Source organism: Rutidosis leptorrhynchoides, chromosome 7, assembly GCF_046630445.1.
Source record: "Rutidosis leptorrhynchoides isolate AG116_Rl617_1_P2 chromosome 7, CSIRO_AGI_Rlap_v1, whole genome shotgun sequence".
NCBI classification, from domain to species: Eukaryota; Viridiplantae; Streptophyta; class Magnoliopsida; order Asterales; family Asteraceae; genus Rutidosis; species Rutidosis leptorrhynchoides.
In genome coordinates, this window is record NC_092339.1 from 312,242,266 (window position 1) to 312,270,173 (window position 27,908).

General features: G+C 30.2%; 1 protein-coding gene across 1 annotated transcript in view; it reads left to right on the top strand.

Moving 5' to 3' along the window:
- Positions 1–27,131, top strand: part of LOC139860170 (uncharacterized) — a 36,814-nt gene extending 9,683 nt beyond the window's left edge. The window contains exons 5-6 of the mRNA XM_071848943.1: positions 26,241–26,338; positions 27,096–27,131. Of these exons, the coding sequence (XP_071705044.1) occupies positions 26,241–26,338; positions 27,096–27,131 (134 nt within the window). The remainder of the gene's footprint in view (positions 1–26,240; positions 26,339–27,095) is intronic.
- The last annotated feature ends 777 nt before the right edge of the window (positions 27,132–27,908 follow it).

A 27,908-nucleotide genomic window follows, 5' to 3' on the forward strand; every position in this document is an offset into this window, starting at 1 on the left:
CCAATTACTCATACCTTTTGTTCAACATTTGTTTTCTCAGTTTTACAGTATCTCTATCTCTATATACCTTCTACAGTCAAGAACCACTAAAGGTAGTTATAAGCCTACTGAATTATAACACGTTATCAGCACGAAAAGCTTAGTGTAATTAAAAGATATCTCAAACGATCACGAATCACTAATCAAGGTATGAAATTATTAATAATTTTCAGACTCGAATATATCAAATTTTGGACTACTAACATTTATATTTATGTTATTTAAGTTATATATGGTCGGTTATACCACCTGAATTATATTTCTGTAATCTAACTTTTACTAACTTCACTAACATTTATATTTATGTTATTTAAGTTATATATGGTCGGTTATACCACCTGAATTATATTTCTGTAATCTAACTTTTACTAACTTCACTAACATTTATATTTATGTTATTTAAGTTATATATGGTCGGTTATACCACCTGAATTATATTTTCTGTAATCTAACTCTTATTAACTTCACTAACATTTATATTTATGTTAATAAGACCTCATGATTGTACGCAACACGTCATTTGACAACACGGTACTTTATGTATGCAACACGTCATTTGACAACACGGTACCATGGGTCGAGATTAATTCCGATCAATACGAATACGACGGGGTCTTTATATGTTATCTAACATTTATGATTACTTATGCAATTAATCATTATTTATTTCATGCATACTAATGTTTATTCTTAAATTTATAATTTTAAAAGTTAAAATAAAAAAATAGTTTGTATTTTTATTAAAAGTAAATCTTAAAAGTTAAAATAAGAAAAAGTAGTTTGTACTTTTATTAAAAGTAAATCTTAAAAGTTAAAATACAAAAAGTAGTTTGTATTTTTATTAAAAGTAAATCTTAAAAGTTAAAATAAGAAAAAGTAGTTTGTATTTTTATTAAAAGTATATCTTAAAAGTTAAAGTAAGAAAAAAAAAGGGATGGTAAAATGGAATAGTTTTTTGTCAAAAATGAAGTATTGAAAATGAAGTGGTCTCCTTCTATAACTAAAAAAAATATATATACTTTTATCAAATGAATTTTTTTGTGGCCGACAATTTCAAACACGAGTCCGTGTTTAGTTTATCAAGAATATCTCTTGCTTTGGTGAAAGGTCACGATCACGATATCAGGTGTTGTGAAAGAATTAAAAAATTGGTCAAGTGGCCTTTTAAAAACTAGAAAAAAAAAATAAAAAAAATTTTTTTTTTATATATTTATAATTTACGGGTAACGTAAAAAAAGGAAGTTTTTTTTAAAAAAAAAAAAACAAAGAAAGTGTTTAAATGAGTTTTACAGAAAGGGTGAAAGCAAAGTAAAAAAAAAAACTTTTTTCCAAACAAAGGTAAATGAAAGTAGGACTTAATACAAGAAAAAAGTAAACATCTCCTAGACGTGATAAAATCTATCAATGATAAGTATTAGACTTGATGAGCTAAATGTGACAAAAATGTTTCAACATGTTTTATGTTAATTTTCTAAAATAAGTTATTATTATTTCGAGTTTAACACATATACATATATTAATTAAAAACAACCTTTTTGTTCTTATGTAGTGTTGGGTTGCAATTTTGGTTGTATGCCATAATTTCATCCAGTAGAGTGACAATAGAAAACTTTTGATGATAATCAATAAAAAACTTTTTTCCAAACTTGTCAAATGTTTTGTTAAAAACGTGACCGTTGAAAAAAGGAGGTTGAATAATAAAACTTAAAAAACAAATTATTTTTTTAAGAGTGTGCATCAAAATGGTCCGTTTAATAATGGGGAGTAAAAATATAGTCAAATTGTTTCAACGAACAAGGGTTCAATTGGATGTCTCTTAAAAAAAATCCGCGGGTACGGGTGATGGATCCAATGGATCCGCATCCACGACCCGCGGGTGCTATCCCTAATTGTGACAAGTACAAATCAACTAAAAGTCTAAAAAATAAATGCTCTTATAGGGACCAAATGTTCACAATAATTGCCTAAGCAAGATATGAAACAAATAGTTCATAAAAAAAAAAAGTCGTTGTGCGTTTTCGGGATGATAGCCGAAATACACTTACAAAAGTAGGTCAGCCGTCAATTCTTTATGGCCATATCAACGTAGATCAATAAAATCATTTATGATTTTGATAAAAGATTAATTAAAAATTAATTGTTTTTTGGTCTTGGATTCTCGATAACAAAAGCAAAGGTTGTTTTTGGTTGCCACAACAAACAAGACAGAGGTTGTTGACTTTTGTTGTTAAACATGGCACAAGTGAACAATAACAATAGATTATTGTTTTTGAAAAGAATAATGATGCGTTAATTTTATTGTATAAAATAAAATTAAAGAAAATGGTTTTCATTGATGACTATGAACAAACGCAAACAAAGTGTTTGTGGTATTTGGTGATTAAAAAAAAGTGCATCTAAAGCTTCTACTGAAAATAATATGCATCTAAAGCTTCTACTGAAAATTAATGTGCAAGGTACAACGTATAACTATATGGTCAAATTCATTTGAGCCTTCGGAGTCACAAGTATATGATGTATATATATATTACTCAATTAACAAAATAGTAAATCTAAATTAATTCATATGAATAGTAAAACGAAATTAATTAATTTACTATTCACATAAAAAAGCGCATATGATAAAAAGCGCATCGCATATGATAAGCGCATATGATAAAAAGCGAATATGATGAAAAGCACAACGCATATGATGAAAATCGCATATGATTAAAAGCGCATATGGTGAAAAACACAGCGCATATGATTAAAAGCGTATATGGTGAAAAGGATATATGATAAAATAAAAAAACACATATGGTGATTTATAAAAAAAAAAAAAAAACACATATGGTGATTAATGGAAAGCACATATGGTGATTAATGAAAAGTATATTGTGAAAAAGAATCACAAATGTTTCTTGAAAGAATTCAAGGTAAGATATATGAACCAATTCATCCATCATATGAACCATTTTGATATTTCATGGTTCTAATAGACGCATCTAGCGGATGGTCTCATATTTGTATGTTATCAAGCCGTAATATGGCATTTGCAAAGTTTCTTGCACAAATTATTAAATTGAGAACACATTATTCTGATTACACCATTAAAAGGATGAGACTTGATAATGCTGGTGAGTTAACATCGCAAGCATTTAATGATCATTATATATCTACAGGGATTGTTGTTGAACATCCAGTTGCTCATGTGCATACACAAAATTGGTTTAGCTGAATCAATAGATAAACGCTTACAGCTAATAACTAGAAAATTGATAATGAGTACAAATCTCTCAATATTTATATGTGGACATGTAAATTTACATGCTGCGACATTAATTCGCATTATACCATGTGGAAGTCGTAAATATTTTCACTTAATACTTGATTTTGGCCAAGAGCCAAATATTTTCTACCTTAAAACATTGGTTGTGCAGTGTATGTTCCAATTGTATCACCACAACACAATAAAATGGTTCTTCAAAGAAAGATGATAATATATTTTGGATATAAAACATCTTCAATCATAAGATATATTGAACCCATGATGGGTGATGTTTTTACAGCACGTTTTGCTGATTGTCATTTTAATAAAACATTGTTCCCTAGATTAGGGGGAGAAATAAAAATAAAAAATAAAATGATGCTTCATGATGTGAACATCAATTAAGGTATATTGAACTCGCACAAAAGAATGTGAAACGAAAGTTCAAAAATAATGCATATGCAAGAACTTGCAAATTAATTACTTTATGCATTTACAGATATAAAAAAGTGACTAAATCATATATATACCAGCGATAAATGCTCCAGCTCGAACTGAAATTCCAAAAGCTGGCAATAATGTCACTGTTGAGTCTTTGCCACGCATCAAACGTGGAAGATCAATTGGTTCCGAAGATAAAAATCCTCGAAAAAGAAAATCAGCTGATAATGAGGTAAGAGAAAGTGTTCAAGAAGAACCACAAATCAATATTCCTTCTGCAGAGGATATTGATAAATGTAAATACTAAAATTGCGATAAATTATGCAATATTATGGAACCGAAATGAAACTAAAATCTCTATGAGATATTTTCATATAATGTTACAATGACATCATGAATAAAGATGATGATCTGGAACTAAAATATGTCATTGAATATACAAAATGGACATGATTGAGCTCAATGGAAAGGAGCAATAAGAGCTGAATTAGAATCGCTCGATAAAAGAAAAGTTTTCGGATCAATCGTTATCACTTTTAAAGATGTGAAACGTATGGGATACAAATGAATTTTTATCCGAAAAGAAATGTGCAAATGAAGTTACAAGGCAAAACTAGACTTGTAACTCAATATTTCTCACAAAGACCAGAAATGAATTAGGAGGAAAAATTATCCTCCTGTAATGGATACAATTACTTATTAGATACTTAATCAACCTGGTAGTTATTTAAATGCATCTCATGAATGTTGTTACTACTTATCTGTATGGATCACTTAATAGTGATATATATGAATATACCTAAAGGGTTAAGGTATCATAAGCATCTAATGTAAAACCCAAGGGAATATATTCCATTAAATCACAAAGATTTCTAAGTGAGTTTATACAAACGGGACGTATGTGGTATAACCGATTAAATGACTACTTGATAAAAAAAAGGGTATAAATATAAACTTATTTTGCACGTATGTTTTATAAAAACAATGTTCGGATATGAGATCGTAGTTGTTTATGTCAATGTTCTTAACATCATATGAACAAATAAAGAGATCTATGAAATCATTCAACTTCTAAAGAATTATTTTGAAATGAAAGATCTTGAAAAAACCAAGTATTACCTTGGATTGCAAATTGAGCATATGCCTAATGGTTTACTTGTACATCAAACAACTTATACCGAAAAGATTTTAAAACATTTTTTTTTAAAGACAAACTCATTGTTGTTAGATCACTCAATATTGACACTGATCTATTTCATCCCTGCGAAGATCATGAAAATTTTAACAGATTGGAAGTTCTATATTTTAGTGCAATTGAGGTTCTTATGTATCTTATAGATTATACAAGATCTGACATTTCTTTTGCAGTTAATTTGTTGACAAGGTTCAGCTCAGCCCCTACCAAAAGACATTGGAATGGGATCAAACAAATAGTTTGATACCTTCGGGGAACTACTGATTTATAATTATTTTATTCTAACGAATCAAAACAAGATTTGGTTGGTTATGCAGATGCAGGTTATTTATCTGATCCGCATAAAGCTAAATTTCAAAATGGATATGTATTCCTAAATGGAGGTACCGCAATATCATGGCGTTCTCAAAAACAAACACTTGTTGCAACATCATCAAATCATGCCGAAGTAATTGCATTACATGAAGCCAGTCGGGAATGTTTTTGGTTGAGATCAATGACACAACTCATTACTGATTCTTGTGGACTAGAACGCAATAAAAGTTCAACAACTATCTATGAAGATAATGTAGCTTGCATAACACAGATGAAAGAAGGGTATATCAAAAGTGACCGAACAAAACACATACCCCCTAGATTTTTCTCATACACTCAAAATCTCATTAAGGACAACCAGATTGAAATGAGATATGTTCAGTCCAGCAAAAACTCTGCTGACCTTTTCACCAAAGCACTTCCAACTGCTATTTTCAGAACACACGTTCATAATATTGGCATAAGGCATGTTCAGAAGATGTAACAACTCAGGCGTTGCCTACTTGAGGGGGAGTCAACTCTATGCTGCACTCTTTTTCCCTTAGCTAAAGTTTTATCCCAAAGGGTTTTCTTTAGCAAGGTTTTTAACGAGGCAGTACTAGTTATTCACTAATAAAATTATCATCCAAGGGGGAGTGTTATAAAAGTAATAATTGGATGATAATTTTATTATTATTATAGATATTGCATAGTATATTTTTTTGAGTATAAATAGGTGTGTTGAGTTAGAGTTTATGGTATGTATTTTTTTGGTTAACAAAAACACTCTCTCTCTCTAGATTCCAAATGCCACCAAACTCTCATTGTACATTTTTCTATAAATAAAAAACCAATTACTCATACCTTTTGTTCAACATTTGTTTTCTCAGTTTTACAGTATCTCTATCTCTATATACCTTCTACAGTCAAGAACCACTAAAGGTAGTTATAAGCCTACTGAATTATAACAAGAATCAAATTTTCATGGGTTTTAAATCCTGTCTGGAATTCAATTTTGGCTCTAAGCGATAGTCAAGTATCCAATAAATCGACGCTTACTGTTGACTCGATTAATAGAGACAAAGAGATCTATTACATACATGGTAGATGTGTACTTCATATTTGTTTCTTTTCTTAAAACCATGTTTCACAAAGTTGTACTTGATATTTGGTCTCACAAAAATAACTACTTAAAGTCGTTCAAATATGCTACGAAAACATCAAGTTAATCGATCAATACTCATTTGATAAATTAGTCGTAACTCACAAATCTTCATGTAGCTACTCGATCTTGTTAGCCTATAGGCTTTTTGCGGCTATCTCTTGTTACTCCAAAACATAACAACTCGATCAGCATAGCATATTGAAATGTCCCGTTCATAATGATTATAAACGTTCCATATTAATTGATTTCGTTGCGAGGTTTTGACCTCTATATGAGACGTTTTTTTCAAAGACTACATTCGTTTTTAAAACAAACCATAACCTTTATTTTATCGACAAGGTTTAAAGGACACCACCTAGATTATCTAGAAATGAAAATCTAAAAATATCACACTTACACACCACCAATACATATTGGTTTACATTATTAATTTGTTACAATAAAGTAAATTTCGAATGCAGTTTTAAACAATATTATACAAGCATGCTGACACCAAATCTTGTTCATATTTTAGCATGCAACAGCGGAAGCTCTTAATAATCACCTGAAAATAAACATGCTTTAAACGTCAACAAAAATGTTGGTGAGTTATAGGTTTAACCTATATATTTATCAAATCGTAATAATAGACCACAAGATTTCATATTTCAATATACATCCCATACATAGAGATAAAAATCATTCATATGGTGAACACCTGGTAACCGACCTTAACAAGATGCATATAGAATATCCCCTATCATTCCGGGACTCCCTTCGAACATGATTAAATTCGATATACTAAAGCATCCGGTACTTTGGATGGGGCTTGTTGGGCCCAATAGATCTATTTTTAGGATTCACGTCAATTAGGGTGTCTGTTCCCTAATTCTTAGATTACCAGACTAAAAAGGGGCATATTCGGTTTAATAATTCAACCATAGAATGTAGTTTCACGTACTTGTGTCTATTTTGTAAAATATTTATAAAACCGCATGTATTCTCATCCCAAAAATATTAGATTTATAAAGTGGGACTATAACTCACTTTCACATATTTTTACTTCGTCGGGAAGTAAGACTTGGTCACTGGTTGATTCACGAACCTATAACAAATATGTACATATATATCAAAGTATGTTTAAAATATATTTACAACATTTAATATGTTTTAATATTTTAAGTTTATTTAGTCAGCTGTCCTCGTTAGTAACCAACAACTAGTTGTCCACAGTTAGATGTACAGAAATAAATCGATATATATATTATCTTGAATCAATCCATGACCCAGTGTATACACGTCTCAGGCTAGATCACAACTCAAAGTATATATATTTTTGGAATCAACCTCAACCCTGTATAGCTAACTCCAACATTACTGCATATAGAGTGTCTATGGTTGTTCCAAATAATATATATAGATGGGTCGATATGATATGTCAAAACATTTGCATACGTGTCTATGGTATCCCAAGATTACATAATATATTAGAATATATGTATTATACAATATAAGTTAGCTAGGATATGATTAATATAGATTTGTTACCAATTTTCACGTAGCTACAACAAGTAAAAATATCCAATCTTGTTTTACCCATAACTTCTTCGTTTTAAATCCGTTTTGAGTGATTCAAGTTGCTATGGTTTCATATTGAACTTAAGTTTATGAATCTAAACAGAAAAAGTATAAGTTTATAGTCATAAATACAGATTACAATTTGTTTTTGTAAAGGTAGTCATTTCAGTCGAAAGAATGACGTCTAGATGACCATTTTGGAAAACATAATTCCACTTTGAGTTTAACCATGATTTTTGGATATGGTTTCATGTTCATAAGAAAAATCATTTTTCCAGAAGAACAACTTTTAAATCAAAGTTTATCATAGTTTTTAATTAACTAACCTAAAACAGCCCGCGGTGTTACTACGACGGCGTATATCCGGTTTTACGGTATTTTTCGTGTTTTCAGATTTTAAATCATTAAGTTAGCATATCATATAGATATAGAACATGTGTCTAGTTGATTTTAAAAGTCAAAATAGAAGGATTAACTTTTGTTTGCGAACAAGTTTAGAATTAACTAAACTATATTCTAGTGATTACAAGTTTAAACCTTCGAATAAGGTAGTTTTATATATATATATATATATATATATATGAATCGAATGATGTTATGAACATCATTACTACCTCAGGTTTTGTGGATAAACCTACTGGAAATGAGAAAAATAGATCTAGCTTCAAAGGATCCTTGGATGGTTTGAAAGTTCTTGAAGTAGAATCATGACATGAAAACAAGTTCAAGTAAGATTTTCACTCGAAATAAGATTGTTAAAGTTATAGAAATTGAATCAAAGTTTGAATATGAGTATTACCTTGTATTAGAAAGATATCTTACTGTAAATAAGAAAGATTTCTTGAGGTTGGATGATCACTCAAAGTAGATTTGCAAGATTGAAAGTAAGCTAGCAAACTTGGAAGTGTTGTTGGTGTGTTCTTGAGTAGTTGTTTTATAACTTGGTTTATGTATGGATTTATGAACTAAATTGAGCTAGATTTTGATGAAGATGATGAAGAACACTTAGAAAAATGGAAGAACACTTGAGAGAGAGTAGTTTGATGCATGTAAGTTGCAAAATAAAAGTGTTTGTGGACACCCTCATTCACGTGAATATGGATGAATCATATAGGCTCCATTAGTTTGTTATTTTGTGAGATATTTCATACTAGATGTTAAATGATGGTTCCCACATGGTTAGGTGACTCACATGGACTGATAAGAGCTGATCATTGAAGTGTATATACCAATAGTAAATACATTTAGAAGTTGTGTATTGTACGAGTGCATACGAGTAGAATTGTTGATGAAAATGAATGAGGATGTAATTGTAAGCATTTTTGTTAAGTATAAGTACTTTGATAAGTGTCTTGAAGTCTTTCAAACGTGTATGAATACATATTAAAACACTACATGTTTATACATTTTAACTGAGTCGTTAAGTCATCGTTAGTCGTTACATGTAAGTGTTGTTTTGAAACCTTTAAGTTAACGATCTTCTTAAATGTTGTTAACCCATTGTTTATTATATCTAATGAGATGTTAAATTATTATATTATCATGATATTATGATGTATTAATATATCTTAATATGATATATATACAATTAAATGTCGTTACAACGATAATCGTTACATATATGTCTCGTTTCGAAATCCTTAAGTTAGTAGTCTTGTCTTTACATATGTAGTTCATTGTTAATTGTAACAACCCTCACTTTTCGACTTTTAAATTTACTGAATTAACCTTAGGGTTATCTGTCTGACTATATGTATTAAGGGTTGTTATATACAATTAAATATTGACCGAATAGTAATTTTTAGTCAACATTGTACGCTTAAATAAATAATATATTATTAATTTATATAATTTGACATAATTTAACTAAGTATATAAACTTTGTATCACTTTTATTATTTAGTTAATGTATTATATATTTAACTATATAATAAATCCAATTATATATAAATGTAATAATATTTACAAACTTACTAAAACTATAGTTTAATAATTAAAATCATAATTATTATTAAAAATACAAAATACCGAATTATTTATTATTTTATGCAAAATTTGTATTTATTAACTAAATAAAAATAAAAAAATATATATTATTGACAAATATTCTTGGAAAAGCATTAAATCAATTTGTTTATTTATATAAAAAAAATCCTTAAAATAAATGAAAATAAATAAATAAATAAATAAATAAATTACTTTTTAATTAAAAATTGTAATGGAAAAACTATTTTTATTATTTTATTTTGTGCATTATCCCATGACCTAACATTTAATACTTTTGAATTTTAAAATCCCATTAAGAATTTAATTATTTCTTTTTCTTTTAATTATTTTATTCTTTTTACCTAATTTTTTCAAGTATAAATACCCCTCATTTCTTATTCAAACTCACACCAAAAATTTCTCTCATTCTCTCTTTGAAGAATTACTACTAGTAAGTATTCTTTTCTTACTTTTTATTTTTTACTTTTTACTATTTACTTTTTACTTTTTACTTCGGTTTATTATTTTTTTACCGAAAAATCTAAATAATGTTATAAATTATATGCAATTAAAAATAAAATAAATAACATGTTATAATTAGTAATATATGTTAATAAAAATTATAAAAGTATTTTTATGAATTAATATATAGGAATTATAATTAAAATCGAATTAATGAATATATATATATATATATACGCACCTAACGTGAAGGTTGTAATTAAAGATAGCGTACAAAGACTACAAACATCACCGCTACTTATGGCCTAGGGTGATCCTTGTTACCATTATGAGACGCTTGTAGATCTCGAATGCCAAGACTTAGATTCTGGTCAAGAGATCCTGGGCCATTCGGTAACAATAGATCATTCGAGTGAATTGCATGTTAGCAACGAAGTTTGGGCGAGATTGTACAACACCTTTGTTAAGAATTATAACCCGAACATTCTTAAACTAGAATCTTACTATAAGTGGAAGCTTTCCATAAATAGTAAGTTTCCAAAAATAGAAACTTTTGAGAAATAGGAACTTTTCTCGAAAACCGTCACTGTCAATATAGTTGCTATATTAATAAACATACTTTATGTCAGTTAGACATTAACTAATCAAACGTTATACCTCTAGGTTGATATCCAGATCACTTACTTGCTTTACTTTCCTTCTTGCGTGGAATACTTCAACTGCTATTTAAGGTGAATTCATAGCCCCTCTTTAATTGCTAGCAAACTTACTTACTTTTACTTGGGGTGAGACACATGCTGTTTTTACTTTTTACACTTTAGACACAAGTACCAAACTGTTAAACTATGCTATACCCGGCTATGTCCGACTAAGTCCCTACAGTAATATTTTTAATTGATGCGGCATGCTTAATTATTGGGGGTAGGCCTATCGGGAGTAACGTCCCCGATACATTTAACCAAGTCATTATATTACTTAATAATGAAATTAAACCGACAAGGACAGACACAACTTGTCATGGGCAAACTTGAACATTTAGTCTAAATATCACGCATTGGCATAACTTTTTGATCCTGCGGGAGATCAACTTTACAAACTAAATCTTGTGGTCTAAAACAACGGTCAAACTTTTTTTTGTTAAACCTATGAACTTCACTCAATCTTTTTGGTTGACACTTTAGCATGTTTTGTCTCAGGTGCTGTTTGATTCAAGCTCTTATACTTACTGCTTATGTGATGCTACTTGGACATAGGATCAAGAGATATCGCATTTATTACTTCTGCCTGTGAACATTTACGTTATTGTTATTCCTGTCATTGTAACGACATTTCATTTTCCGCTGCGTACTCATTAAAGTTAAATTCATCATTTAGTATTGTTCTCGTTTATTATAATATGTTGGTATGTTTTGATATTAGTGACGTTCCTTCCAGACCCTATTGGGAGGACGTTATAGATTGGTATCAGAGCATAACCAGGCTGTTATAGAGAACCAGGATTGCATTTTTATGTGTGCCTTACTTGTTAGCTAGGGTGCCTTAGCAATCTAGGAAACTATAACCTTTCCTGCCTTAGACTTTAAAGCACTTAGGATTGCCTTGTAATCTTAAAACATATGCCTTACAATCCTATCCTAAAACTGATCAAAATCTCCTTCCTAATGTTAGGATGTCTAATTATCATCAAACGACCAAAATGAATCTTTTCAAGCCAACCGAAAAAGATACTGAAAGGTCTTCCACAGAAAGACCAGTCCAAAGTCCACCTTATGGCTTTGGTGGTCCTCCCTCACCAAATTATAGCCCAAATACTACTCTAAAGTTACATGGGTCTCCTGAATACTATCCAACCCCGAGGAATAAAGACAAGAGGAAATGTCTTGAAGAAACTGGGCCGTCAAAGAAAAGATCCCGATCTCCTTCCTACAATGAAGTTGATGTCAAGTACGAGATCATGAATCTGCGAAGAACTACCGATGGCCTAATTCGCCATATTGCAAGGATCGATGCTCAAATGAAGGAAAAAGACCTAGCGATCAAGAAGCTCATGGAGAAAAATGCTGAGCTAAAGAAAGAGATTATATATATACATCTGTTTTATCCCATGACCGATGTGGACTTTGGTTTGCACCCTTACAAGAAATGCCCGATGGGGGAAGCAATCTCTCTCCTACCTAAGAGAAGATGTTGACTTTAGATTGAAGATGGAGGAAAACCGCTTGAATAATCAACTTTCTATGAGGGACCACAAGTACCATGTAATCAACAATGGTGTTTCTAATCTTTATGATAATCTCGAATTCCTGCATGAGAAACAAAAAGCGAAGAATGAGAAAGTTGAGAAGTTTATGAAGAAGGTTGAGGACGAGAAGAAGAGATATGAAGACTACTTCAATCTTAATATTTCCTAATTTATTTTTCCAAATTTCTTGTCTATGTAAAGGCTATGCCTTAAAACTATTTCTATTTCTGAATCGTGCACTAAAAGGCTTATTTAATGCCTCGTTCCTTAATAATATAAAGTGTTTTATATATATCATGTGTTATGATAAAACTGTTAATGTTCCATTGGGAAATGGAGAGACTCTCATCATCCAAGGTGAAAAGAGTGGTTCCAATCTCAACATCATCTCCTGTATTAAAACTCGCAAATACCTTAAGAAAGGTTATCCAGCTATTTTAGCTCACGTTAAGATGATTGAATCGAAATAGAAGCGTATTGAAGATGTACCTGTGGTTAAAGACTTTCCCGATGTGTTTTCCAAAGATCTTCCTGGTCTTTCACCTCCTCGACAAGTTGAATTTCAAATTGATTTAACTCCTGGTACTGCTCCTATTGCTAAAGCACCGTATCGTTTAGCACCCTCCGAGATGAAGGAATTATCCAACCAACTCCAAGAACTATTGGATAAAGGTTTCATTCGTCCTAGCTCGTCCCCATGGGGAGCTCCTATTCTATTTGTTAAAAAGAAGGATGGTACGTTAAGGATGTGCATTGATTATCGCGAACTTAACAAGCTTACTATCAAGAACCGTTATCCGTTGCCACGTATTGATGATCTATTCGACCAACTTCAAGGGTCAAGTGTTTATTCAAAGATTGATTTAAGGTCCGGATATCACCAACTTAGAGTCAAGGAATCCGATATTCCTAAGACTGCTTTTCGCGCTCGTTATGGGCACTATGAATTCTGTGTCATGCCTTTTTGTTTGACCAATGCTCCTGCTGTGTTCATGGATCTTATGAACCGTGTTTGCAAACCCTATCTCGATAAATTCGTCATTATATACATTGATGACATCTTGATCTATTCTAAGAGTGAGAAAGAACATGAGCAACATTTGCGTATGATTCTTGAACTCTTACGAAAGGAACAACTTTATGCTAAATTCTCTAAGTGCGAGTTTTGGCTCAAAATCGTACAATTCCTTGGACATGTTGTTGATAGAAGTGGAATACATGTTGATCCTGCTAAAATTACTGCTATTCAGAACTGGGAGATACCAAAGACTGCGAAGCATATTCACCAATTTTTGGGACTTGCCGGTTACTATCGGAGATTTATAAAGGATTTTTCACTTCTTGCTAAACCTCTTACGAAGCTAACACAAAAAGGGAAGAAATTTGAGTGGTCCGAAGAATAGGAATCTGCTTTCAAGATTCTGAAGGAGAAGTTGACCACAGCCCCGATTCTATCTTTACCTGAAGGTACTGACGATTTTGTTATTTACTGCGATGCCTCAAAGCAAGGCTTTGGTTGTGTTTTAATGCAACGTGAAAAGGTTATTGCCTACGCATCTAGACAGTTGAAGAAACACGAGGAGAACTATACCACACACGACCTTGAGTTAGGTGCCGTGGTATTTGCATTAAAGATATGGAGACATTATCTATATGGTACCCATTGTACGGTGTACACTGACCATAAAAGTCTTCGACACATCTTTGATCAAAAACAACTGAATATGAGGCAAAGCCGATGGCTCGAGTTATTGAACGATTATGACTGTAAGATGGAATATCATCCTGGCAAGGCAAATGTAGTTGCCGATGCCCTTAGTCGAAAAGACGATGTTAAACGTGTTCGTGCCTTAAACCTGAAAATCAAATCAAATCTTATATCACGAATCTGTGAAGCTCAACTGGAAGCTATTAAACCAACACTTATCGAAGGTGAAGGACCTATCGGTTTCGAGAACCAACTCCAAGTGAAAGCTAATGGTACATGGTACTTTGGCAACAGAATTTGGGTTCCTCGCTTCGGTAATCTTCGTGAACTAGTCTTGGATGAAGCGCATAAGACTAGGTATTCTATTCATCCGGGTTCCAGTAAGATGTACCACGATGTGAAGGAATTCTACTGGTGGCCTAATATGAAAGCCGACATTGCTACTTATGTTAGTAAGTGTCTCACTTGTTTGAAAGTCAAGGCTGAACATCAAAAGCCTTCTGGTCTATTGACACAACCTGATATTCCGCAGTGAAAGTGGGAATGTATCGCTATGGACTTTATTACTAAATTGCCCAAGACTTCTAGTGGCAATGATACTATATGGGTCATAGTAGATCGTCTTACTAAATCTGCTCATTTCTTACCAATCAAGGAGACCGACAAGATGGAGAGATTGTCACAACTGTATATCAAAGAAATTGTCTCTCGTCATGGTGTTCCTATATCAATCATATCCGATCGCGAAAGTAGATTCACTTCCAGATTCTGGAAATCCTTACAAACTGCTCTTGGAACTCAACTCGACATGAGTACTGCTTATCATCCGCAACCCGATGGTTAAAGTGAACGAACCATTCAAACATTGGAAGATATGCTTCGTGCTTGGGTTATCGACTTCGACAAAGGCTGGGATAGACATTTGCCTTTGGTTGAATTCTCTTACAATAATAGTTACCACTCAAGTATTAAGGCTGCACCTTTTGAGGCCTTATACGGACAAAAATGTAGATCCCCACTGTGCTGGGATGAATTAGAGGACAGACAGTTAACTGGTCCTGAAATCATACACGAGACAACTGAAAAGATAGTTCAGATTAAGAAACGAATAGAAACTGCCCGCAGCCGACAGAAGAGCTATGCTAATAAAGGTCGGAAAGATTTGGAATTCCAAGTTGGTGACAAAGTCATGGTGAAAGTATCCCCTTGGAAAGGCGTCATTCGTTTTGGTAAACGAAGCAAACTAAGTCCGCGTTTTGTTGGACCCTTCAAGATTACTGAAAGGATCGGACCCGTGGCTTATCGATTAGAATTACCTGCTGAACTTAGCAGCGTACACGACGTATTTCATGTCTCGAATCTTAAAAAGTGTCTCGCTGATGACACTCTCATTATTCCTTTGGATGACATTCGCATTGATGATAAAATGCACTTCATAGAGGAACCCGTAGAAGTCATGGACCGATCTGCTAAACGCTTAAAACAAAGCACCATACCTATTGTTAAGATCCGTTGGAATTCACGACGTGGCCCCGAGTATACCTGGGAACGTGAAGACCAAATGAAACAGAAATATCCCCATCTCTTCTCAACCGCTGACGCATCCGAGAAGTCTACCTAAAACTTCGGGACGAAGTTTTTATTAACGGGGAGGTACTGTAACAACCCTCACTTTTCGACTTCTAAATTTACTGAATTAACCCTAGGGTTATCTGCCTGACTTTATGTATTAAGGGTTGTTATATACAATTAAATATTGACCAAATAGTAATTTTTAGTCAACAATGTACAATAAAATAAATAATATATTATTAATTTATATAATTTGACATAATTTAACTAAGTATATAAACTTTGTATCACTTTTATTATTTAGTTAATGTATTATATATTTAACTATATAATAAATCCAATTATATATAAATGTAATAATATTTACAAACTTACTAAAACTATAGTTTAATAATTAAAATCATAATTATTATTAAAAATACAAAATATCGAATTATTTATTATTTTTATGTAAAATTTGTATTTATTAACTGAATAAAAATAAAAAAATATATATTATTGACAAATATTCTTGGAAAAGCATTAAATCAATTTGTTTATTTATATAAAAAAATCCTTAAAATAAATGAAAAAAATAAATAAATAAATAAATAAATTACTTTTTAATTAAAAATTGTAATGGAAAAACAACTTTTATTATTTTATTTTGTGCATTATCCCATGACCTAACATTTAATACTTTTGAATTTTAAAATCCCATTAAGAATTTAAATATTTCTTTTTCTTTTAATTATTTTATTCTTTTTACCTAATTTTTTCAAGTATAAATACCCCTCGTTTTTTATTCAAACTCACACCAAAAATTTTTCTCATTCTCTCTTTGAAAAATTCCTACTAGTAAGTATTCTTTTCTTACTTTTTATTTTTTACTTTTTACTTTTTACTTTTTACTATTTACTTTTTACTTTTTACTTCGATTTATTATTTTTTTACCGAAACATGTAAATAATGTTATAAATTATATGCAATTAAAAATAAAATAAATAACATGTTATAATTACTAATATATGTTACTAAAAATTACAAAAGTATTTTTATGAATTAATATATAGGAATTATAATTAAAATCGAATTAATGAATATATATGTATATACGCACCTAACGTGAAGGTTATAATTAAGGATAGCGTACAAAGACTACAAACATCACCGCTACTTGTGGCCTAGGGTGATCCTTGTTACCATTATGGGACGCTTGTGGATCTCGAATGCCAAGACTTAGATTCTGGTCAAGAGATCCTGGGCCACTCGGTAACAATAGATCATTCGAGTGACTTGCATGTTAGCAACGAAGTTTGGGCGAGATTGTACAACATCTTTGTTAATAATTATAACCCGAACATTCTTAAACTAGAAGCTTACTATAAGTGGAAGCTTTCCATAAATAGTAAGTTTCCAAAAATAGAAACTTTTGAGAAATAGGAACTTTTCTCGAAAACCGTCACTGTCAATATAGTTGCTATATTAATAAAAAATACTTTATGTCAGTTAGACATTAACTAATCAAACGTTATACCTCTAGGTTGATATCCAGATCACTTACTTGCTTTACTTTCCTTCTTGCGTGGAATACTTCAACTGCTATTTAAGGTGAATTCATAGCCCCTCTTTAATTGCTAGCAAACTTACTTACTTTTACTTGGGGTGAGTGATGTTATGCGAGGTGTATATGAAATAGTATTAATTTAAATGCGAAATACGACGAAATATTACACAAGTTTTAATTATTTATTTACAAAATGGATATACCTAAACCTTGCTACAACACTATAGGCAGTGTACCTAATCGTAGAGTAGTATAGTTTTTAGTAAGTCCGGTTCGTTCTACAGGGAGACGGTTACACTATATTTTTATATAATTACATTTGTACAAAAATATATAAATATAAATATATATATATATATATATATATATATATATATATATATATATATATATATATATATATATATATATATATATATATATATATATATATATAAATATATAAAAGGGGGGTTTACCGTTTAATGACCGGTTTGTCGATTTTATATTTTAAGCGAAGCGTAAAGTAAATTTAATTAACAAAATAAAATAAATAACAAAAAATATAAATGACGAATAATTAAAGGTGCGATGAAATATAAAATAAAATAATTATGCTTATTTAAACTTCCGTAATCATGATGTTTGATGTGTTGATTTTAGTTTTATGCCCATGGGTTAATTGTCCTTTGTCCTGGATTATTTAATATGTCCGTCTGGTTTTTGTCCATAACAGTCCATCAGTCATAAATATAAAGTGCGAGTGTCCTCGTCAAATTATCCTTATACCCGAAGTCAAATATTCCAACTAATTGGGGACTTAAAGTGTAACAAGGTTTTAATACTTTGTTTAATAATTACACCAGGTTATCGACTGCGTGTAACCCAAGGTTTTAATACTTTGTTATCAATTATGCCAAGTGTCCTTGTACATAATTTCACCCCTGTTTTAATAATTCTAGTGACTATTAATCCATTCCCGTGTCCGGTTAAATGAACTATTATTCGTACATATAAATTCCCCGCCCATCGTGTCCGATCGAGTGTATATGGTTATTTATAGGAACGTCCAATTGTAAATCTTTATATTAAAATTAACAAACTATCATTTAGTTAAACAAATATAAAGCCCATTAATAGCCCATAGTCTTATTTCCACAAGTGTCGTTCTTTTGTCCAAACCCCAATTATGGTACAAAGCCCAATTACCCCGTCTTTAATATTTAGTCCAACATCATGATTACTTTGGCTCAAATAAGCATAATAATAACTTACGTACGAGACATTAATTTAAAAAGGAGAACATAACTTACATTGAGTATTTATCGCGTAGTGTTACACGGACAGAATTTCGACTTCAAAAACCCGTAAAATAACCTTTACATAACCCGAACTAATCTAATATAAAACTACCCTATACTATATATATATATTATATATATATTTATTTATTATATCTTACAGAGTATTATTATTATTATGTAAAAATATCGACAGAATGCTCGAGCTTTTATAGGCCATTTCTGAATTTTGCAGCTCCGCGAGTCGCGGCATTTTAAGTCTTCAAACTCCGCGAGTCGCGGAGTTTGATTTTCCAGCTCACATCATTTTGGATCTTTGCTTGTCGACGTTATTAAATAATAATATAATATATATATAATTTTTAAGAATTATTTATATATTATATTTTATTTATGTGCATAGTTGACTTGTAATTTTTGCACCATTGCGTCGGGCGTTGATAGTTGGCTCGGGTACCGGTTCCGGATTTTCGAACGCCTTTTCGTATAATTTAATATCTTGTACTTTGCGTTCCGCAACTTGTACTTTTGTCATTTTTAGACGTTTCTTATCAATAAGTTGAACCACTTGGATTGTATCTTGTACATTTGAGCTTTTTGGACGTTTTTGTCTTCAAATCGTCGTTTTCGCCTTTTGTCTTCGCACTTATTTAATATAAACGATTACAACTTAAAATAAAACAATTACAACTAAATAATTTACATATTGGGAGGATATTGCTACAAAATATATGTTCATTTGGAACACTATCAGTGAGACACATGCTATTTTTACCTTTTACACTTTAGACATAAGTACCAAACTGTTAAACTATGCTATACCCGGCTATGTCCGACTAAGTTCCTACAGTGATATTTTTAATTGCTGTGGTATGCTTAATTATTGGGGGTAGGCCTATCGGGAGTAACGTCCCCGATACATTTGACCAATTCATTGTATTACTTAATAATGAAATTAAACTGACAAGGACAAACACAACTTGTCATGGGGCAAACTTGAACGTTTAGTCTAAATATCACGCGTTGGCATAACTTTTTGATCCTGCGGGAGATCAACTTTACAAACTAAATCTTGTGGTCTAAAACAACGGTCAAACTTTTTTTGTTAAACCTATGAACTTCACTCAACCTTTTTGGTTGACACTTTAGCATGTTTTGTCTCAGGTGCTGTTTGATTCAAGCTCTTATACTTACTGCTTATGTGATGCTACTTGGACATAGGATCAAGAGATATCGCATTTATTACTTCTGCATGTGAACATTTAAGTTATTGTTATTCCTGTCATTGTAACGACATTTCATTTTCCGCTGCGTACTCATTAAAGTTAAATTCATCATTTAGTATTGTTCTAGTTTATTATAATATGTTGGTATGTTTTGATATTAGTGACGTTCCTTCCAGACCCTATTGGGAGGACGTTACATTAATATACTTAATGATATGTTTACTTATCATTTATCATGTTTATATATAGTGTAACAATATATTAAAATGATTCATATGTATTTAGTAAGACGTTGTTATAATGATAATCGTTATATATATCGTTTTCGAGTTTCTTAATTCAATAGTCTCATTTTTTTTTATATAACACATTGTTAAAATACCTAATGAGATACATACTTATCATAATATCATGTTAACTATATATATATATATATATATATATATATATATATATATATCCATATATATGCCATCATATAATTTTTACAGGTTTTAACGTTCGTGAATCACCGGTCAACTTGGGTGGTCAATTGTCTATATGAAACCTATTTCAATTAATCAAGTCTTAACAAGTTTGATTGCTTAACATGTTGAAAACACTTAATCATGTAAATAACAATTTAATTTAATATATATAAACATGGAAAAGTTCGGGTCACTACACATATCTAAGCCAACCTTTTAACAGATTAATCATTCATAGCCAACAAACAAAAATATCACCCCCTCCATCCCATATTAATTATTCTCAAACAAAAAACACGCAGTTTAACGAAATGTTATAAAAATATTATTTTTCTTTTTGTTTACTTTCGAATTTTACCTTTACTTTTTCTTTTTTTCTTAATCTTATCCACATACATTAAGAGCATAACAGAACTTAATCTTCTTATTCTTTTTTATTTATGGAAGTAGACAATTAATTTAGGACATACCAAAATGAAATACTGAACAATAAATTATGGACGAAGAGAGAACTACTTAGATTCATTAGTATACATTTCACGTGGTTTTAATTTCCCATCATTTCAAATGATAGAAGAGTTGGTGATTTTAGTGTTATTCAATGAATCATTCTGATGTATTGGATTTGCTAGGTTGAAAGTGGAAGCAATCTCTAATGCTCTAGTACGGATTCGGAGAGTATGGAGTACACGTGTGATGACCCGAGAATTTTCGAACAAATTTAAACCTGAATCTTATTTGATTTCGATACGATAAGCAAAGTATGTAATGTTGAGTCCAGAAAATTTTGAAACGATGTTCATATATACAATTAGACCTTTGACTATTTCCAATGATTCACGAACAATTGTGTGTAAATAAATATGTAAATGTATATACATATAAATAAATATATACATATGCATAAATTCTATACATAAGAAATATTAAATATAAATAGTAAATAAATACTAAAAATTCAATATATTATATTATTAGAAAATATGATATAATTAATAATTCAGAATATATTAAATTTAATTATAATTTTTAAAATGTAAATGCTATATTAATTTTATCACTTACATAAATATTAATAATTGTATTAATATCAGACTTATTAGTATTATTTTACTTACGAAGTTTGATACATTTGATTATCATTATTATATATCATTATGTTATTATAATTATTGTTAATAACATTATTTTTATAACTAGTAGAAAATTTTTAATTTTTGTTATTATGATTTATAGTTATATAAAATCTAGTACTCATCAGGATATGTTACATATTATATAATTATATAACATTTAAGTGCAAGATTGAAAATAATTATTATATTATTGTCATTACTTTTGTAGGTATTAAAATTTGTATAATTGATATTATTATAACTAATAAGATAGTAATATTTTTATAATAAAATTATTTAAAATTATCATTATTTTAAGTAATGATATTATATAGCAATTATTATTATTAATTACGTTACTAATATATTTATACTAGGTAAATATAAGAATTAAAGAATTTAATATATACATATATATATACAGAAATATAGACACAAATATATATATACAGATTTATAAAAAAAATAATAAATATATATATATATATATATATATATATATATATATATATATATATATATATATATATATATATATATATATATATATATATCCTGATATATATATGTATAGGTACATCATATTCTATAAATTAGTATATTTATAATAATACTATAATTATTAATTAAATTAAATTTATTAATTACGGTATTATATACACCAAATCAAACAAATCAATTCCATATCGTAAGCAAACTGTTTTCAATCTTTTTTCTGTCTCCTAGATTGATAAAACATCAACATCCAATGTACAAATTAGTTGAAAAGCTTAACCTGTTTTATTTTTTTTATTAATCAGATGAACTGTAAATCAAATTGATATTCATAAACAAATGATTTGCACATGTATATGAGGTAAATCGTTCACTTATACATTGTCATTACCAACTAAATATCACTACAATTATTTTTCAATCGAATTAATCAGATAAAGGAACGATGAACCAGGTAAAGCTCTGTTCGACTACAATTCTTCCAATTATTCGAATTCTTAACACTTTTTAAAAACTGTTAATGCAGACATGTTGGAAATCTTTTACTTGAAGTGTCTGTAAAGTCTCAAGTCTTAATTTTATCGATCGAATTCCAATTTTTCAAGTCAAATTTAATTTACAAAAAGTCAAACGTCTTGTTCTTGATCAAATTCGAGATCATGTTTATGTTTCAAGTTAAATTGAGAGTCTAGAAAGTTTATATGATCGATTTAGCACCATTTTCATATTATAATCTTTATCTAAAACGAACTTAAATTACGAAACTGATTTTGAGTTCATGAAGAACATAAACGACTATTACAGTTGCTTTTAATTTTTTTTTTGTTATCTTAATTAATTGGATTAAACTCGATTCGTTTCTGTATCTAGTACTAATCCTAAAACTAAATATATAATTAGATATTAACACAGTTGGATCTCTGGTGGAATTCGATTGAAGAAGCAGAAGGATAATTAGGAAAGGGTTATAAAAATTTTATTTCGATTAATTGCAGAAAAACGTGAACAGTTCAATGGTTAAGAGTGCTAGTGGGTTAGCGGGAGGTCGCGGGTTCGAGCCCCGTCATGGGCAATTTTTTTTTAAAAGACTTTCAAATGGGTATACACTTTTATATTATCAATTTTATTATTGTTATTATTATTATATTTATTATTATCATCAAATTTATTATTACTATTATTAGTGTTAGTGTTATCATTGTTATTACTAACATTATAAACATTATTAATATTACCATAAGTATAAGTATTATAATTATTATCATTAAATATATTAATCATAATATTATTTGTAATAACCTTATCATTTTAGCATTAACACCGTTATTATGAATATTATTATTATTTTCGATATTGATACATGTATTATTATTATTATTATGATTGTTATTATTAGTGATATTATGAAAAGATAAAAACAAGTTATTATTATTTTCATTAATATTAATATTAATATCATTTTATAAGTATTAGTATTATTATTATTAAGTGCTATAAAAATATTGGTTATTATTATTATTATTATCACTAATAATTGTACTATTATTATTATCATTATGAATAGGATTATTAATAAGAAAATAATACAAGTTATCATTATTTTAGTATCAGTATCACTTTTGTAACTATTAGTATAATTAGTATTATTATTAAACAAAAGTATTGTTATTAACCATATCATTATTATTATTAATATTATCATTTTAATAAAGTTATTATTAATATTAGTAGTAGATCAGCAATATCAAAACTATCATTTTTAAACAATTAAATATTTTGTATATAAAACATATTAGTTACATATATATTAATAATCTATATATAAATCATATTAACATTACATATATAAAAACTTACATACAACAAATTAAGCATTTTTAATATAATACTACATATATATAGATATCAAAATAACTATATTGCTCATTTTAAACACATATATGAAATAAATATATACAACATATAATTTAAGATATAAAATGAAGTATATATTTTAAAATGGAATCTTGTATAAAACTTATATAACTACAAAATATATGTAAATAATATATATTAATAAATGAAATTTTGAAATTTCAATTATATGTTTTAATAAATATATAATTGATATAGGTTCGTGAATCCAATGCCAACCCTGCATTTTTCAATATAGTCATATGTAATTTTTACTACAAAATACATTAGGTGAGTTTCATTTGCCTTTTTTACCCTTTATATTTTTGGACTGAGAATACATGCGCAACTTTTATAAATATTTTACGAAATAGACACAAGTAATTGAAACTACATTATATGGGTGAATGATCGAAGCCGAATATGTCCTTTTTGCTTGGTAACCTAAGAATTAGTAAATAGATCTACTAATTGACGCGAATCCTAAAGATAGATCTATGGACCTTGACAAGTCCCATTTGGGGTACGAATGCTTTAGTACTTCGAGATTATTATTATACAGACGAGAGGTTCTGTTTGAGGATATTCTATGCATTAAGTTAACATCAGTTACCAGGTGTTCAATCCATATGAATGATTTTTGTCTCTATGCATGGGACGTATGTTTATGAGAAATGAAAATCTCGTGGTCTATTAAAATTATGAAATGATTATTTATGATAAACTAATGAACTCACCAACCTTTTGGTTGACACTTTAAAGCATGTTTATTCTCAGGTACGAAAGAAATCTTCTGCTGTGCATTTTGCTCATTTTAGAGACATTACTTGGAGTCATACATGACATATTTCAAAAGACGTTGCATTCGAGTCGTCGAGTTCATCAAGATTATTATTAAGTCAATTATAGTTAGATATATTATGAAATGGTATGCATGCCGTCAACCTTCGATGTAATGAAAGATTGTCTTTTCAAAAATGAATGCAATGTTTGTAAAATGTATCATATAGAGGTCAAGTACCTCGCGATGTAACCAACTGTTGTGAATCGTTTATAATCGATATGGACTTTGTCCGGATGGATTAGGACGGGTCTTTACAACACGTTCGTCAAAGAGTTAAAGAGAAAGCTTGAGTTGAGTTTTAGTTTGTAATGAAATAAACTAAAAGGCTTAAGGTGCGATGCACCAGTATATTGGTGTGCCGCTCTAGGTGGTGAAGTGTGTCGCATTAGCTGCTTGATGCGCCGCACCGTATAACGTGCAGGGACCATTTCATTAACAGAAATTATGGATGAGTTTTAGCTGTGCCACACCACTCCTGGATGCGCCATACCATAAGGCTGGAAATGGACGTGGTGCGCCGCACCACGCTGCAGAATCTGCAGAAAAGTTGCAACTTTTGCCAAACGTTTTGCAACATTTCATAAACGGTTGCATTGTATATCTGGATGTTTTGGGACATCCTTAAGTGCTTTATTAGGATACTAATACACCCTTTCAATCATGTCTATTGCCAAGGGTTGCATCTTTTGATCATAACCAATATTGAAAGGTTGTAACACTTCATTGCATCCTTTGATCAATTATAAATACTTGACTTCATTCATTCAAGAAAGGTTCCAGAAATTTGCAATTTCTAATAGACTTTCAACATTCAAACTTGTAGATTTACTTTCTACAATTGTATAGAATAATTATCATTTACCCAAGATGATTGTTCATCTTAGTCTTATCCCAATCTTGATTTCGTGTAACTCGTGACTAAGTGGGTCAAAATACTCGATAAAGAAAGTGACTAAACGATTCTAGGATCAATCCGGCTATTGAATTCTCAACCCATAACACTTTTATTTATCAACTAGATATCGTAATATATAGAAGACTAGAGTGTAACTGCTAACATATAACTAAACATTATATACGAGTAAGGTTAACTTATAAACATAATATAACTGCTAACATTTCCTCGTAGTTAGAGCGAGAAAAGATAAAACAGTCAATCTAGTTTGAAATTGATAAAAACAACTGACATAATATAATTGCATATTGCTTGACATTTTCTCCTTTTCTGCGAAGTTTTTCAGCGAAAGTTTTGTGATCTGTAGTTGTTTTCGCAACAGTTTTAGGCTTTGCAGTGGTTTTCGCGATAGTTGTAGGTGCATTTGTGACTCTTTTGTCACAATTTTATGATAGTTATCGGGACATTTTTATTTTTCTGACAGTTTCATGCAGTTTTGTGACGATTTATAACTCTTTTTGTGGCGGTTTCAGTTTTTGTAACAGTTTTATGTTGTCTGTGTTGATAACAGGCTATAAAGTAACTGCTAATAAGTTGGAGTCTTTTGTTCGTTATGGGGTCGGCATTGTAGTGAAAACTCTGGGAATGAAAGGTAGGATAACAATGGTGGTAATGTGTTATTATCAAAATAGAATATGAGACAACTTATGATACAAGTTATGCTAGAGTGTAACTGCTAACTTATAATTGAACATAAGTGGTAACCTCACTTTTGCTCTTGAATCCTATAAGGAGCTAAACTAATTAACAAGAATGTTTTTCTCATAAAATTATCTATTCGTTGTCCATTGCTTAGAACCATATTATATGTAAGAGTTTCGGGTTTAAGTCGAAACACAAAGTATATAAAGTCGAAGGCATAAATGTATAATAAGTGAGAAATCTTGTTATTTTACTATTTAAAGAGGTTATAATGTCATAAGAATTTTAAGGATTGAAATGACATTTTAAAAATGGCTGTGATTTGTATACCATTACACTATTTTAGTGTACAACATTTCAAAGTATTACTCTTAGTGTTTGATACAATTTTAAAGTATTTCAACCAACCTATTACTCTTTGTACAATGTTAGTTTGTTTTAACGTTATTTGAGTTGTTAGGGAGGCTCGTTTATAGATAAAATTCGATTAGTTAGTTGTTTTTTAGGTGCGAGCTCCCCCGTTGATCCTGTTTTATTTGTACTTCTTGTTGAGGACGTCTTCTTTTGAAAAACGATCTCGTTTCTATATGAGTTTTCGATATTTTTGAAAAAAAACTATTAGTGTATACTAATTTTGATTCATACACATTAACTGATTCAAGTGTAACTTGTGAGGAGAATCACATCTTTACTCTGTAAATATACTCCGTATATCGTAACTCAGATTGACATTAAGTTCATCGGTAATGGTAAATCGTGATTATATATATATATATATATATATATATATATATATATATATATATATATATATATATATATATATATATATATATATATATATATATTAGAGAAGTTAGGTCAGATAACTAGAATTCATAAACCATGTCAATGTGAAAACTCAAAAGGAATACATTAATGGTGTACAACGTCTCTTCTTTCTCGTTTCTTTTTCTGGCTTCCATAGTTCCGTGGTGATTTTGGCATCGATTGTGGGCTTTTCGGAGATCTTGGTCACTCTCCATCATCGTTCTTATAGTAGGAGTTGTGTTGGTTACTTGGGATCCCTCTTTTGTCGTTGTGGTTCCAGGATCTTTGGTAGCCAATTTTGCTTTGGCCGTCTTAACTTTCTTCTCTTTTCCGGCGGTATAATGGTAAACCCGACTGCCATAGCCTTTGTCCATCGTAGTTCTCGTGGTGGGCAAGACTATGGTGGCCCAGATCCTTTTTCTGGTTGTTTTTGCTTTTGGTTTGGTATAACGATCTCGCCAGAGTCACCTAGGACGACGGCAGGTGGTGGCTCTCTACCCCGTTGGTGATGGCCACCGGTTGCTAGTGTCCAGAGGTGATTCTCTTATTCTTCCTCTCTTCATGGTTATCTACTGGTATCAGTGGTGGTGACTACCAAGTTTTGGTGCTTAGTGGTGGTGTCATAGGTTCCACCTGGGTTGTCCACCACTCTATTAGTCGTGGATACTTGTGGTATGTGAGGACGGGAGGGGGTGGTTGGTGCTTGTATAGTCTGTCTTGGATCGGG